This window comes from Macrosteles quadrilineatus, unplaced genomic scaffold (genome assembly GCF_028750875.1).
Source record: "Macrosteles quadrilineatus isolate MER2022 unplaced genomic scaffold, UCM_ALF_1.0 Scaffold_5__1_contigs__length_97177068, whole genome shotgun sequence".
NCBI classification, from domain to species: domain Eukaryota; kingdom Metazoa; phylum Arthropoda; class Insecta; order Hemiptera; family Cicadellidae; genus Macrosteles; species Macrosteles quadrilineatus.
The window spans coordinates 9,126,876-9,144,550 of NW_026542598.1; the positions used below are offsets into that span (position 1 = coordinate 9,126,876).

Genomic DNA, 17,675 nt, shown 5'->3' on the forward strand with positions numbered 1-17,675 from the left:
GGCAGGAATGTTAAAATGAAGAGCAGCCAAATATATACTGTCTCTATGTTGAACTCGTTAAACAACAACATCTTACAATGAAAAGATTCTAAATTTGCTAAACGATTTTTTTTGTAGTACTTTAATATAAAATTAGATATGCAAATAGAAATTAATCATGCATACCGACAACATAGGCCGGTTTCTGGCAAAGTTAACGAATTAGGCAGTTACTAGTATGTATTTAAAGATTTTGAAATTCTTAGTTAATTGCAATATGCACTGCTACAGGTAATTTTAAAAACTGTTCACGTCCAAAACCTCATTGTTCCTTTTTGCTACCTTTTCGGTTGGGGGCGTGTTGAAGACACTATTTTTTATGAGGTGTAAATATCTTTCAATTTAGTTATATTAATTAATTTACTATATAATTTATAAAAAAAATATATTAGCCTATATAAAAAGAATTCACATGTTCGTTACTCTTTAAACTAAAATTAGTAACAACAAGTGTAAATGCAACTATTTTATTTTCATAAAATCGTCCAATCTATAGGAAAATTGTCTCCGAAGTCCATTCACATGATTTATAATAACAATTGAAACGCCATCATCGTGCTTCAATGAGAAAATTAGTCAAATGTATTGTGTGAATAATATACAGTTTAAGACTGTGTTGCAATTATTTGTTAAGTTTTTGTGTCATGTTTTGTGAGTGTAAACCAACGCACTGGCCTTCCATGCTCAACCCCCTAATTCAGTAGTTTCTACATAAAAAAGGCCACCACTCGAAAACCCTACTGTATACGAAACAGAACAAACCTCAGCACTGCACATCCCACCGTATTCAGAAACCCCCATGATTTTCCTGAAGGATTTATTCCGGAGGTAACCTCACGAAGTAACACGTTTAACCCTTGTCCAGTCGGTTACGTAAGGTAATTATCTCCTTATCTCCGGTGTCTTCACAGATTACCTCGGAGAATGCAAAGTCCACAATAACAGCAGCCATCAGATATTGTAATTGTCGTTAAGTGACCAGCTTTCCTCGTTACTGCTATCAGCTGATACATAGGCCACCGGCTTTCACTCACCCTTATTAAACAGCTGATACTGCCGGCCACGCGCGAACCGTCTCTAACGAGGGGTTCGATTTGATATCTTATGTTTATTTGCATCTATATTTTTGAATTGAACTTTATATGACACACATGCTTCGCAGCGCACGTTAGAAAGGCTGAGAGGGCTGCACAGGTCCAGTGCGCCTCAAGCAGTTACTAAACTTTTCGGTGTTTACATATTGTCTCCCTGCTTATGGAAACCGTATCTCTGGAGAAGACATGCACCAAATGCAAAAACTGCAAAATTCTGCAATTCGTTTCATTTTTTGGGCAACGATATTTGAACTTGTCTCTCTATTCAGAGCTGTAGCAGAGATGTCAACAGTAGACACTTTTTGCAGGACCATGACGTGCTGCATGGTGCACAAGGCTCTTGTCATACATGAACCACAGTACCTTCTTGAGAGGCTCTCTTTCCGGGAGGTCTCTCAGCGCAGTACCCGCCATGGAAGTCTCCAGCTTCACTTTCCAAGAGTGAGGCTTGGTTTTAGATGAAGAAGCCGAAGAAGCTTCTCGTACTTCGGCTTTAAGCTGTACAACGACCTCTCCTCCGGCCTAAAAATATGCTTTGCCAACTTTAAGAGACGAAATTAAAGAATTGTACACTGATGATTAGTTGTAATTTAGATTTACTCCTTACTGTTTTGTTATTGTTTCTATTAGTTGTTTGTTAGTTAAGTTATTGTTACTTATATAACGAGAGTTGTTCTGAAAAGTAGTTGTACTGAGAAACGCTTGATCAATAAAGGCATATCAATTTATTTACATTTCAAACTAATTGCAACCATTTTTAAGTCACTTATAACAATCTCATTATACTTATAACTGAGTTGAGTAAAACTATATTATACGAGAATGTTGAGAATCCATCCTCTATTCAGCAGACCTACTGACCTAGGCACGGACACGTCAGGGGATTTGAATCTAATGGAAGATACGAGTGCAGAAGGAGGATGATTCCTGTAAGGAGGTCCGCCATGCCACATACACTACATGGACGCCTGACTTGACTCTTAAGAGGACCAAGATGTTGACACTTTCTCTGCTAGTGGCAGTGTCACACTTTAACCCGTCGTAGGCGTATATATTAGGGAAATGAAACTTTGAGTAGCCACTGCACACAATGGGTTAGCCTACTTCGCACTCGTACGATTGCAGGATGTGTTTTGTGAAGGTAATTCGAAAGTACTGTATACCAGTATACTAAATTCCTAGAATTCAAAATTGGCCGATTTTTGTAATTGTTGGTTAATTGAATTTTGGGTTGATTATCTATAATGTATCGCAATATCGCATATTTATATTGGTGGGGGGGGGGGGATTTTATAGCGTCTTGGATCCAGTCTGTTTGAAAACTGATTTTGATATGTTTTGAAATATTTTTAATAGCTGTACATGAATCAAATGATCTGTAGTATATGATACAACACGTCATATAAGCATGAACCATCCATCAACACCGGTTTCAGAAATAGATATATCAGCTTAATTGTCAGAATAATGTTGGTTATTTTTCTGCCCGGTTTATGTAAAGTGTGTTTTATTGTTTACCACTTGTTTTATTTTTTATTTTGTTATCCATTAAACTGAACTAAACCCTCTAAAACAACTGATTTATCTTTGGGATTATCACTAAAATGTTACCACAAACCATATAATCGGTCCCAGAATAGTATGAGAACCATTAAGTGGTCAATAGTGCTCCCTGACGTTACTAAGATTAAACCCCCATCAAAATTTTACATTTTACAAAAGGATTAAAAGCGTACCACTGTATACATGAACTACTTAAGTCACTTACACTTACACACATTAATTTACAGGTAAGGTATCAATCACATCTAAAACCTGATCCGATCTCACGTGCAGTACGAAGAATGCATTGCATAACAAAACCTCCTCTGGCTATGAGATTATCATGCGTTCATGCAGCTCTAATAAATTCAAAATATCTCACTTGGCCCGGACCCGGTTACATAAGGCAATGATACTCCCCAGAGAGGCGTATCCACAATACGGACAATCGTATTTCAATTGAGACTTTCTCTGGGTGAATAGAACACTTGGTATTAGCATTTTCGTATTGTTAAAATAAAAAGTGTTTTATTTGCTCCGGGGAAAGTTATTGTTTGAGTGTTCACGCCTATTGAAATATAGGATCAAATGGAAGGTCGCATTGTGGAATTTATTAATTGAATGATATAAGGTAACACGACCATGCTTGGCTGTGAAATGTGTTATAGGTTTAATTGTTTTAAACATAGGAGATGTATTTATTTAACAATACACATTATTTGCAAATTTACTTGATTATTTTTGAAAGCAAATTACACAAAACTAATTCAGGGAAACGTGCGATAATATTATTACTTATAACAACCAACGAGGTCGTGTTTAGTTTCTTCTCTACTAAATACTTTCTTTACATCATTTAGTACGTTATTTATACGATACGAACAGTGGAAAAACGCTTGAAAATACTTTCACCTAATCCAAAGCCGTCCTTTTTTACCAACGGACACTTGCTATTAGTGCACAACGCGGCGAGTAGGTAAATTGCCTGCTGCATTGTTGAACATTTTAAGCTTAACTGACCATAAAATTAATTATTATGAGAAATGGCCTGATAAAATTATTACTTACTAAGTTCTAACACCAAAAGTGGATCCATGAATTACCTGAAAAACGATGCAATGTTATCAATGATAGTCAATTATTGTTTGAATATTAATAAAACAATATTTAGACCTAACTTATAAATAAACTATAATATAATAAGTCAATTATAATTTATAATCAACAAAAATAAATTATAATAAACAAAAATAGTCTCTACTAACAACAAATGTATAACAGATTTAATACACATCCAACCCATATATAAATCCCAAAGTACTCATGCACTTTTGAGAAGACTACAAGTCACAACCCCATAAACTATATACTTAAAATGTTCGTCATGACCTTGCGCAAACTATCCATTATTTCATAAATTGCCCATTGAGGTCGTAATTCCTTTCTAAAGGGAACTTTCCATATACCTAATGTTAAAAATACTTCAGGTGTACGTGTTTGTTTGTATTACTGTTCTTTTATCTGTTTCTTAACCAATCGAGAGTTTTAATAATACTTATGAAGTCAAACGGGGTGAAGCCCGTGGGAACCAAATAGTTAAAATAAATTTAAAAACTATTAAAACTTTCCAATTAGTAATTTTATATAAACAATGCACGTTAGTAATGGCCGGTGAAGTAAGCTTTATAGCATAACAAGTAACGGCAGAAAATTAACAAGAAATGTTCAGCCTTCTGACTATTCTATTCCAGCAGCAATAACAGTCGTATTCGTTCAGATAAACATGACATATCGGGCGAGTTTCGAGGCCCTCGGGGCCCAACGTAACATAATTGGGCTTTTATCCTCTTTTGCATCTCTGGGGAAATCTTGCATCTTTTCGGGGATTAATGTTTCATTTAATAAAACCTTAAGTTACCTAGATGGTTTTAACTGTCGGTTACTTTTTGGTCTGGTAAAATATATGTAACGGTATGTGTAACCGTACGTAACGCAACGGTTTTTATACAGTATAATTCTTTGATATTATTCACCATAGAAAACATTTATCTGTATCTACAAGTGGTGATTTCTATGAAATATAGATCGTCTAATAATCAATTATGTTGGACAAACTTGAACATCAAATTTGTTTCTAGTAATAAGAACTGTTATTAATAAACTAATAATGAGTACATGTATGTAATTTTTATGCAGGGAAAGGCCTATTGCCAAAAATTGTGAAACTACACAGTCAGAATCTTCAGGATCTTTTTAAATTCTAATTTCCAATACCAACGCACATTCTTTAATTTTGCTAAAAAGCCATAGATTAAACACACACATACTCCATCAATTCTTCCGTGTATTTATATGGATCACCTGAAAACTAAATAAATTGAGTCACTGCTCAATTTAGTGCTGTTGTTAAGATTATGATATGATTCTGTTGTTGTGTCTGTATGTGTCTGTTGTTGTTGTTGTGTCTGCTGTGATGTTGAAATTTATTTCTGGTGATTTCATTAGCCTAAAAGCCAATTTCCTCAAAAACAAACATTATTATTGTCCTGTGGTATGAACACGCGTAGTCAAGTTTAAGGATAACTAGAAGTCGAAAAAAATCTACCAAAAATATGTAATGCACAGACTCTATATTTTCACCCTACGCTGTAAATAAAACATATGATTGGAATTTCTTAAATTTTTTTTTATTTTCTGTTTATGTTATGTTGTGATTTCGTCACGAGCATTGCAACCCATAAGGCCCATGTTAATTTATTTTTAACTTTAAATTAATTTTGTGTTCTTATTTTTGTGATTTTTTAATTTATTAAGGTATTCTGCACATCTACATGAAAATATCCTTCTAACAGTATGTGTAGATTTTCCCTGCGAGGAACACGACCTGAGAAAAAAGGTTTTAAAGAAACATGCTTGCCTATTAATATATAGATACTACGAAATGCACCATATCAAAAAAGCCTTAGTCAACATCAGCGCACTCAAACCTAACAGAAAGTAAAACTAGGGCGAATAAAGGTCAATATTTTAAAATCAAAAAGTCTACTTGCAACATCCCAGGATGATGGCGTAACGTAGTCTATTTACATGATACGAAAGGAATCAAATCCTACAGAAAAGAATGAATTTTAAAGGATCGATTCGTATAGCAGTAGAAGCACATTATCCTGAGCGAGATTAACTGGCCTTGTACCAAACATCAGTCTTGACCGTAACCTTACTCTGGCAACCTTTGATGTGAAGTGGTGAAAGTAGTAACATTGACTGTGTACTGTGTAGCAACAATGTACTGTACATACTCACTGTCATACAGCCATATGGGACTTGCTTGTCATACTCTGTGGTGTGAAATCAATGTTCTCTAATAAATTGTATCATTGACTTTAAATTCTTAAGTAGATACAATTTATATGCTCCAGGTATAGTCATTAATTAAATAGAGCATTGTTCAAAAGGGTTCAATGAGCATTTCATATCTTTGATTTGGATGGGCACAAAAAGATCTTCATTTAACAGATTGTGCTTTGAGTTTTGCATTATTAAATATTTTTGGTTTGAATTGGAAAATGCTATTTTTCAGCACACATTTTGTCGGTAACACGATTAAACTGTTACCTGTTATTTAAAATTTGACTAAAACTACGGGAATAGGAATTTACCGCGTATACTAATTCTACGAATAATGCGAAACATTGCTTATTTTCATAGCAGATGTTCAGATATTCATTTTTTAACAGATGTTTAGTTGACCTGTGAAAATTATACATCACTATTTAAACAGAACTCCTGACATATTCATTTGTATTTTTGTATTGATTTGGAAAAACCGTGCGTGGCTTATTGCACTGTATCTTCTGCAGATGACTGTTGGAACACTAATATCGTAGAATGTACAATTAGACAATTTCGAGAATTTTTAACAAGATTTCAGCATACCTTTACTATTGTTAGTTTTTACAACATTGCTTTTACTTTTTGATGGTAAAAAAAATACCTAATCTTCCCGATTCGACTATAAATCGAAACATCTTGAACATTCTTCACATATTCTTTGAACATATTTCACAACATATCCCTCCCGAATGTAAACCGTACCAAATGCTAATCGAAGGTGTCAAAATGGTAATCCCTGGTAGTTATGGGTTCCGCGTGATCCTCAGCCGCAGTCGGAGCCCGAGGGGCGGAGGCGAGTAGAGGATCCCGGGGCCGACCCACATTCCCGCACTCCCCATATGGCGGGGACCTAGGTTAATCGGTGACCCGGGCGTCCACATCCTCCTACGCGGATGGTACGGTGAGAGGAGGGTGCTGCAGAACTGCTTCTAATGATTTATAACGATTTCAACTGTTAATACTGTGGAATCTCATAAGGGAATTGAAGATGAGTACTTTATGGTGTAGTCATTGTGTAAGATTTTGTTAAAAAGATGGTGTGGTTCGTGGTGACAAATACTTACGTAGTAAATATGTTTACGTTTCAATGAAAGAATCTGAAAACAGCGTTAGTTTTTTTGGAGAAGATGCTACATCAGATTTTAACTAGTAACCTTATAAACATGTATCACTAGTTTTTAGGATGATAGATTAGTCAATTCAGTAAACGATATCAGGTTGCTGAAGTATTTAATCCTTGATGGCAACCTGGAATTTAACCTCTTGTTTGGTAAAATTGACAGGTAATCCAGAAGGCAACGCCTATATAAAATACATCATGAAAAGATAGTTATTCATCGACTGATTCGGCAATGATTAATAATACCGTATCAAAAAAACCTACGCAAAAATTAAAAATTTTGAACTGTTCATATTTTTTGGAATTGAAAATAGGAAAAATATGTTAAAGAAAAGTTGAGCTGAAGGTAACAATCACAATATTGGCTATTAGCCAAGCGAGAGTACGCTAACTACTTGGCTACTGATACAGCTAGGCCTACTTGGCTATTTATACACGTTTTAATGTTAATTTATCCTATCCCTAACATAGTAATTTTTTTACCACTGTAGCTAAAAATTATAACCATTATAAAAATCTTGCATATAGCACTAATATCTATCTTATACGTAAATATTGTCGCGACACGAATGCATCCTACGAAAAAATATCCAACGTGTATTATTCAGGTAGCCACCAATTTTGTTGGATACGTAAATTTCACTGTAGTGTTAACATGATTTTTTTACTACTAGTAGATGACTTTATGATCTGTGATGTTGGAGACTAGCTAAATAAGACCAACTAACCATACAAAGTTTTTTCGAAAAATTTTCTTCTTGAACATTTCTACCTTTAGTAGTGCCACTACTCCCAGTATCCATCAATCACATCGTTTAGATCCGTCAACTTCCGACACAAAGTGACGACTCCAAGTACATCACTGATTAGTAACATTTTCACGGCGTCTGCGTCAAGCACTGTGACGAATACCAGCAATCTGTTCTTCTGTCACTTTCATCTTCATTGTGTAATCCTCACACTGTTCACTCCTAGTACGGTATGGTGATGAGGTGATATAATGTTTATGGTGAAGCAGTGATAATGCTCCTTAAGCCAAATATTCTTTGTTTTGTGAGTTTTAACGTCAATTTTCAGGAACCCTTCAAAGGTTGGGCCTTTGATATATGATTAATTAAGAAATAATATATGTAGATGAGTGATTAAGAACTTTTCGATACAAAATGTAAAAATTAAATTTCAGTTGAACGTTAACATTATTTACCGCGAAAAACGGCCACATAACAAACCAAGAACTTGCCCTGAGGCTAGAGCATTTAGAATTCAAAACTAGAAAATGTGGCTAGGGTAAGTTTTGAGATTGTAATTTTATTCCATGGGAACGCGTATCGTGACACAGACACAGGGAAAAGTCAATTTGACACGGACGGTTTGACGACACGCGGCGAACAGCTTCGGGGGACTTTGACTCTTTTGACATTCACTCTTGGATGTTACACGTCACTTCCTCAAATGGAAAGGGTGTGCTGACACAGTGGTGAAATTTGAAAGAACGTGATAAAGTAACTGGTACTCCGCCAAATTAGGTAGTTACGTGTTCCAAACAATTATTTTCTACTATTTTTCAGGATACAACCGGGAACCTCGGTTAGGTGATCTCGAGAATCCCTTAATCCAGATATTCATATTCTTAAAATATATATCGGAATAATGATACAATATAAGAAAACATTTAAGCAGCAAAGCTATCCAAGGTACTTCGTTCATACCAATCAATCCTTCGTCACATAAACATATACGTTCCATCATCTTATCTAATGAAATTTTTTGGCGTGGGCAATATGTCAGTCTTTTATGAACCTGAGCTTTAGGAAGGTTTCTCATGATGTCAACTATCTACGAACAGTAACAGAATGTACGACCAAAACTAACACGACCTTATGAAATCACCAAAAGGATTTGTATCATAAATCACCTCGAAACTGCAGCAAAACACCCTAATACAGTGTTGCCAACTTGATCTATGACAAGTCCCAGAAATGAAAACACACCGTTGCAGTCGTGACCCACCGTCCGATGCGAGGACAGCCGCAAAACACAGGGCCTAGGGCGAAAGCCTGACCCTCTTGTGGGTTTGTGGATGTTTTATTGAACCATCCGGGTGAGGAATTGAGTTCTCCGCCGCAATTAGTATTTTGACCCTGCGAGAATTAATTGCGATCTTCCGTAAAGATAAATCTTCCGAGGAATTCAGCGGGCACGTGGGGGTTTGCTAATTGGAGTTGGGAATTAAATCTAAATCGGATATTCTTGATGAAGGTATCAATTAAAAGTTACCCTTGGATTGGTGAAATTGAGTACTTCATTGGAATTGACCTGTTTAATCTGTCTATTCTGAAAGAGTAGAGCGTTCCCAATGCATAAAGACTTGGCATTGATTTAAGATGCGCCAAGTAAGCTCCTCATATACAAATCTCATATTCTTAAGGTATCAAGTCCTGCAGGAGTCTAGCCACGAAAAATGAGTTGTTCATTATAATTAGCATATTTGACCTGAATAATTTGTGATTATTGTAAAATATTGCATAAGTAACTGTCCAGTAAATATAAACTGTCCATTATTCATTGTTACATATTTAATTCGTATCGTCTTTAGGTACGTCAAGCAGGATGCTCATGCTATGGTACAATCTGACACCTATTCTGATGGGCGCTTCTTGTTGGTGACTTCATGAGCGCTGATGTTAACTGTAAATGTCTCTTTTATTAAAGGATAAATTTTGCAATTTGTGCTTAAGGCATTGGTCACAATATCGCATTGAAGTCTTACCTCCAGAGTGAGGCGTAGGTGGAGCCATTGACTTTGAACAATGCAAGTAAACTCGCCATCCTATGGTAAAGTATAAAGCATGTTTAATATTTGTTTAGTGGCCGGTTACTCGGGATTGTATTTTTGGTAATTTATTTTGGTACATTTTCCTTTTCGGATTCAATAGAGGAAACGGGAGCAGGATACAAATATATCCTTATATTTTATGGAAATATTTTTAAAGTAAAACTAAATTAATTATGGAAAAGTCGTAAACGCACTTAGCATTTTTACGTTAAAAATATCTTTTAACTGCTTTTATCTGATCCAAAACGACAACAAACATGTAAAGGGAGGAAGTTAAATCTAAGACAACGAGTATTTCAATCGAAAAAACATAAAATCCTTTTGTCTGTGACAACTTTGTTAGTTTTAAATTTACAGTGATCCCACAACTTGAGCCTATCAGATGAGCTGTCGCCGACTATGTTGCCTTTAATTGCCTCTGCTTAATTGACATGTTCCCGTGTAAGTGTCTCGGTTGCCGGATACGGAGTTGATATCGTAAATTTATCTTTTCCACGAATGATTTTAATTAATGACGTTATGACGACCAGCCAATGTTGTTATAACGATGATTATCGTAAAACGCCTAATCGGCTCTAAAGGCAATATTCTTATCCTTATGCCTGACTTATTATGACGCACGTTGTAAATACATTTGTTTGATAGAGCTTTGCAAATTAATCTTACACCACCTTTATGTAATTTGGTCATAATTAAAAGTTTAAATAATGGGGCCATATTTTAAGTATTTTTCATCACAATACGAGAAACCTCGACTTACTTTTAATAAAAAATAGTATTAAGTATTTTTCTCTAGTTGTAAATTACATGGCATGTACCAAATATCCTAATTTACTAATTACATGCTTCATCATCATTAATAATTTTTATCAAACAGTAACACCAAATTGTGCGTCCAACAGAGTAAAAGCAATAATATTATAAATTTATGCTAGTAATTCAATATTTGTTTTACAACGGTTAATTCAGTTGCGCCCATACTGATAAGTCAATTCTCAGACTACCTTCTCGGGAAATGCTTCATTGAAACAGTTGTAACCTGGGTTTACCCTTTTACATTTTTTTACCTTGGAGTTTTGAGACCCATTCCGTAGTACGACGGACAATGAAACCATTGCAGCGGTTTCGTGGGTTTGCATCAAGGAGCAGCTTCTAAAGTGTATCAAGTCTTTCTTGTGCTGCACCGGCTAACACAAAGCTTTGCATGATATATTCAACCATAGATTTAAAAATCTGTGGTTCAACGAAAAGGTTTGACGCCTATGTGGACCAGCAATTTAAAAGCGATTAATTGTGTTTTCAGTAATAAGAAAACTAAATAACTTAACAATGGAGAATAACAAAACACATAGATTATTAAAAGATAAACTACGCCGGTCCTGGACCTAGGTCATACCATGGTGACTAGTAATAGCTACTACCCTATTCGCTAAAACACGTGTCCACTGCCACACTGATATCCTCGCAATGTATCACAGTGCGTGCGTGTCGTCTGCACGCATGGCACGGCTTGGCACCCCTTTCTTCCCTCCAAATCTACCAAGCACCCAGCACAGTGCACAACGCTGTTGCTGATGTTATCTCAACTGTTAGTCACCAAACTAGTTGTATTTACTTTACATTCTATCAAATAAGTTGCAATATTTCTATAGGAAATCGGGCACAATGCTCGGAGTACTTTATATTTGCTGTACTATTAGTCAACATCTGGTAGGGTATATCCTGATTTCAAAACTAAATTCTTTTAATAGTCTATTCTTTTAAATTTTTGTGTCTAACGCCCTACAACCAAGGAAAGGACAATTGACGCAATATTTGACAAAGAAAGGGGTGAACTGCTCGCATTGGAAAATTAAAATTACTGACTCATTCGCCATTTGTTAATGATGAGGTTGATCAATTACTAATTAATTAATGTAATTATAGAACAGGTTGGTGTTATCTAAGAGTAATGTGATAAAAAAAATCTTACCTATAAGCATTGACTATTGAGTCAAAGCTATAAGTCAAAATAAGCTTGTTAATGACATGGGGAAAGCAATAATAGTTGTATTACCTTTATTGATTAAACTCTCGTAAAGTAGAAACATAAATATGGAATTACAATAATTAAATAAATATAAACACACGTTTACTACTGCATAGATGAACTTGTAATATGTAAGTTTGACTATTGTGTTATGAAACACTCATACCAACCAGGAAAAATTTAGGTTTTGACGAAATTTAAAACTAAACTTGTTTCCAAAATAATCAAATTGTGATCATTAAAATAAACGATTTACAGTTGTTTGGAACTTTCGTTACATTAATTCTGTACTGTATTCACTGGTTTATATCAAAACCGTTCTTTAAAGGTTTATACAACCACTTTCAACGACAGACCATTATTTTAGTGTTCGATTTAAATATTATTTCTACACGTCTTCAACAAAAAGAGCTGTGAGTCCAGAGCCGCGCCAAAGAATTTCTCAGAACTATAAAAGTAAACATGTCTCAGTGATATATCGAGTGGTTTTTGCCGGTCATCAAGGGTAAGTGGCGGCGACATGTGATCTCCGGAGGGTGATACCTGGGGATGGGGCGGGCCCTGCGCTAGGGAGAATATTGGGAACTTCATAGAAACACCAGTAACTTGGCGGTTAATAATTCTCATGAAAGAGATAAATCGAGCAAACCGCCAGAAAAACGATTTTTTTGTCCTAAGACGCTAGGCCCGGGGTTGTTACACGACCTACAGACCATACGTGTAACGGCAATGTTTTGTACCCGTAATAGGCCTATCCTATTAAAAGTATTATTTATTTATGTGTCGTGTGTTAAGTGTCAGTGTGTAAACCAACAACGAAGCTATACAAGCGGATTTTTAATGTACATTCCTGGACTGTATGCTTGCCAATGGCAGCTTGCCGAAACATGTAGCATCTACGAATCATTACCAGTTAGATAAAATCCATTGATGATTTGGCCCCTTTTCCCTTTTCAACCACTGGACCAGCTCAATTCCAAAACTACTAAATTGTGCCCTAATAAAGTGTCTAACTTCAGTTGGTGTTTTCCTTCATTTAAATCGTATGTATGGTCATGAATTGATTTGTTGAGCGAGTTATAGGAAACAATAGATAGTATACAACCATTGATTTTTGGACACCACAAACTACTGTACTAGAAAATGTATCGTTCCATGCAAGTAATAGGACAAATCGACAAGTTATGTCATCAAGATACGAAACTGGCGCGCGAAAGACATGTTATGCAGTGTGATGGAACATGTGGTATCGGTTCCAAAGTAGGACAGTGTTTCAGTTGATCGTTGGCTATGAATCAATGTGAATGATAACAAATTGTTGTGTGTAGGCGAGCTGGTGTCTCAAGCACGCGATGTCCGATTCCCACCGCACTGTGTAGCGGACCTGGTGTTGTATATGTGTAAAACCATCACGCCGCACATGGCAGTACACTGTACTGCAGTTACAGCTGTAATTGGCCTGTAGTGTACTCATGCTTCTACCAAAGGTCTTATTTAGAAAAGGGAGCAACGATCACCTGATTTTCCCTTGCTTTAAATTTACCTTACCTTAATAACAATCACTTCTCCATTTGCCCACTATGCACACTATTATTTGTTTACAATATATTTCTTCCATTGATATCAGATTTTTTACTGTTGTTCAGGAATAAGCAAAAGCGAATCTAGCTGTCTTTTAGCTTGTTGTGAGGGTTTACTGCACAACTTAAACCTTGAACTTCTAACTTTAACGTTTTTGTTTATATTTGATATAAAGATTTTTTGCTTTTTTTATTTAGGAAACATAATAATATTACTTCACAAAAGTCCGTTATTCTTTATCCATGTGATTATTTTTTGTCTTGAAAAAAATATCGTTTACATCTTGTACTGAAATTGATTCTTCATTTTCAGTAGTAGTACTTAATATGAAATATACTATTCCCCTTATTAAAAAAAAAAAAACAAAAAAACTAGTTTGTTTAAGAAGAAAATGCTGCGGATACGACATGATTTCGGATATGAGAAAAATAATTGTTAATGGAATCTTTTGAAGTTGGTAACCTTTAGGATATTGCGAGTAAATACACCACAAATAGTGTTGATAGAATTATGCTTATACATGAGTAATGTAATAACATTAAATCTTGGATGTAACTTGATGGTTTCTTATTGATGGTCTATAACCAATACAGATCAGTCAGTGGCTGACCTGGTTTCGCTCAGTCAAAATATTAGCCAGGTCAGTCAGTGTGCAATTTGAATTACCTTAGTGAAAGCAGAGTATCCTAAGAACCACACACCATTGGCACAGCATGCAAGAAAGAACTCAACAATACTTTAATGACAATGCTAAAAGCCTTTGTAATACACCGCCTGTTGGTACAAACACCAAGTTGCGTTGGTATCGGCAATGTGTGAATGATTCTAGCATACAATCCACTGCCTTCTGACTACCAATAAGCACATTAGCATACCCTCAACTCATCAGCTGACATCTGTAGCTGATGACGATTTCCGGTCGTCACTGCCTCTCATCTCTGCACTACTTTGGCGGGTAAATTAGGAATTGGCGGGATTAAAGGATACTCATACTGTGTGGTTTTCTGTTATACCAATCATGTTTTTCTACCAACAATGTCGTCTCATACGAGATCAGGTTGCAGATCCAGAACTGTTGTAAAAATATTTTTTTTATCTTCACTTTTTACAATACATTCACTTTTACTTACTTTTCACAATACATTCACTTTTACTTACTTTTCACAGGATATTTCCCGCATCTTGGGGCAACAAAAACACTTTCAATTCGATCCTGAAAGTCCGTATTGGGTTTATCCAAATCATGAGGCACACCAAACAACAGTCCCCTCCTCAAGAGAAGGTCATGTTTCCACAGTGCAATAACTACCTAATGAATGGGAAATGTTATTGCTGTAAAATAGTTTACGCCTACTGGAAACAACCCTTCAGACATGTAGTGAACAACCTAAGTTCTCCTATTTACTCCCAACCTTCCACTTATGACAATACATGCTAGCCAATAACAAATTTACAGCTCATCTCGCGTTGAAGGATCTTCACTCTCACACATTAATCACTGTTACTAGCGCTAAGTGTGTAATAAACATGTAAACACGTAACCTTACACGTAAAATTAGTTATAGCAAACTCATTACTTTAGCGCAGATGGCTTTACACTTCAAAATTGAGTGTGCAAATGTGTAGCAAGTAAGATCAGTGTAAAATATAACTGGTAAATTGAAATTACCAACAAACGTCTGGAATGTTATCAATGATTTGAAGTATTTCCGATAACTACTGCAATGACTATCAGTAGCCCAACGTGAACATCCATGAACATGACTGGTAAATACTATACAAATGGGCAACAAAAGAAGAAGCTGTATCCAAATTGCATGGATAAACTGTGTATGAAAAAACACGAAATAATATAACACAACACTAAAGTTAAAGTTATAAGGTTTTTGTTTGACAATTATCTGATAGGAGTTAAGCCCCAATGCCCTCTAAGTACTTAAAAGTCCTTTATCCCACCATATAGAGCACCGACCTAATGACTATTTATTGGAGTGTCTTACAATCGAAGCTATAAGGGCGCCTCCACACATAACTCTGAACTACAAGATAAACCAATTACCTCCATTTAGCGGCAACGAAGGAGGTCCAGGACCAATGATCATGTGAAACTTTTATCCTCCTCTTCTCCTTCCTGTGATCCTGATATGCTGTTCTGATGTATTCCTGTGGATATTTTTTTCTGCTACCTCGTTTTCCTGTAACCCTAGGAACCTGGATGCCCTTCTTCTTATATCCCATATTCCTGTGGATATTTTAATCTGCTCCTTCGTTGACCTGTAAACCCTAGGAACCTGGATGCCTTCCGATATCCCTTATACCTGTGGATCTTTAACCCTGCTTTCCTGTAACCCTTATAAACCTTTATGGGGTTCCTCTAATATTCTGTTTTGTAAAGCTGCTATTCTTATTGTTTAATTTCCTCTGGGCTTCCAACTCAATTGTATTCTATTCCTGTCATACAGAAAAACTGATATCCTGTAATTTTATTTTCTTTAAAAGCTGTTAATCTCTTTTCCTCTGTCCTTGTTTATCTTTTGCCATCTTTGCTTGTTTATGTTTTGAGATCAATTGTCAAACATTCTAAAATTTGTGCAGCATTGTACAATTGTTCTACGTGTGTTTTGAAGCACTGACTCTTTTAATCGAAAGTTCCATGGATTTCTACATCATTGATTATTGGATACTGAAGTCAAAGGCTACAGTACTCCGTATACATGTCCTTTTCGCATCCCTATGATCCTTCAGCGTTTAGCGAGCCAATGTCCTGTGATCTTGATTCACATGGACCTGTAGAACACACAACAATGGAGGTCATGAACCTTGTTTCTACATTACCAGAGGTACATGAGTCACAGACATTCCTCGTCCATGTCGCGTCGTGCAGCGCCGTCTACCGTACGTTGTCCGAGCAATGACTAGTGTAAAGCCCTCATTAGACTACAAGCCTCGTGTCTAATTGTGTTTTGGACTTTTTTTGCAACAAGTCAAACCTTGTTTAGTAAACGCAATCTTCGGTTTTATTGCTAAAGAAGCTAAACGCTGCGCGTGTTGAAGTTTTGCTCTTATCTTCCTCCTAACCGTTGCCAATTGCATTCGTTCTGGTCACAACAAAGTACGAAAATCGGTCGTTTGAATTGTTTACTGTAAAATATAACGTCACAAAATCTAACTACAAACTATGTGCATACCATTTGTTTTAGCCAACAGAAAATATAGTTTTTCCTCATTTGAGGTTTGGATTAAAAATAAAGGTATATTACTATTCAAGACAACGGGCAAGGGATTCAATTACTATATGTATTTACATATTGAAGCGGAACTAACCGTGACAGTGCTGCTAAATGATGTAATATTTGCTGTGAACAACGATAATAAGTCTCATATTTTCAAAAGAGGAGGCAACACAGATAATACCATATACATTTCTATTTACAGACACAGAAACCATGCGGCTGTATCGAAAATATTGTACGTTTTCCTGTCACTTACGCATCTATAAAATAATACGTCTTCCTGTACAGATGAGACATACGATATCTTGTTGAAGACTCAAACTATTTAATCGTAAAACATAACAAATATCCTTCAAAAACTCAAACCAAAATTTCTCACCATTCTGTAATGTACTTCAAACTGAACGTTAGCCAAGGTACGCTCTTTAACTAAACCTAAAACTAAACCGCTCTTACTAAATCACGATCGAGAGTCTCACTTTGACGAGACATCAATAAGCCGCATCAGGACATCTGTAACAAAACACTCGGATGTAGATCGGATCACTCAGACCCGTTACAAGATCTGTTATGTCACATGTGACTCGCGCCACCTTCCATCACCTACCCCGCAGGACAACCACCTCTGGAGGTTTTCATTAGTCATGATCCCCCAAGGTAGACCTAGCCTTGACGTGGTCCACATTCCTTGTCACAATAGCTGCTTGAACCTACCCGACACCCGACAGGTCGCACACGGTGTTGATTCATTGATGTTCTTTCATCGGATAAGTGTTGGTCATGAACATTTGTTTGGTTGGAACGGTTT

General features: G+C 36.1%; 1 protein-coding gene across 1 annotated transcript in view; it reads right to left on the reverse strand.

Annotated features, from left to right (window-relative positions):
• Positions 1–1,418: 1,418 nt before the first annotated feature.
• The window catches only part of LOC128994254 (uncharacterized), a 58,556-nt gene continuing 42,299 nt past the window's right edge, over positions 1,419–17,675 (reverse strand). The window contains exon 4 of the mRNA XM_054418664.1: positions 1,419–1,655. Coding sequence (XP_054274639.1) covers positions 1,419–1,655 — 237 coding nt within the window. The remainder of the gene's footprint in view (positions 1,656–17,675) is intronic.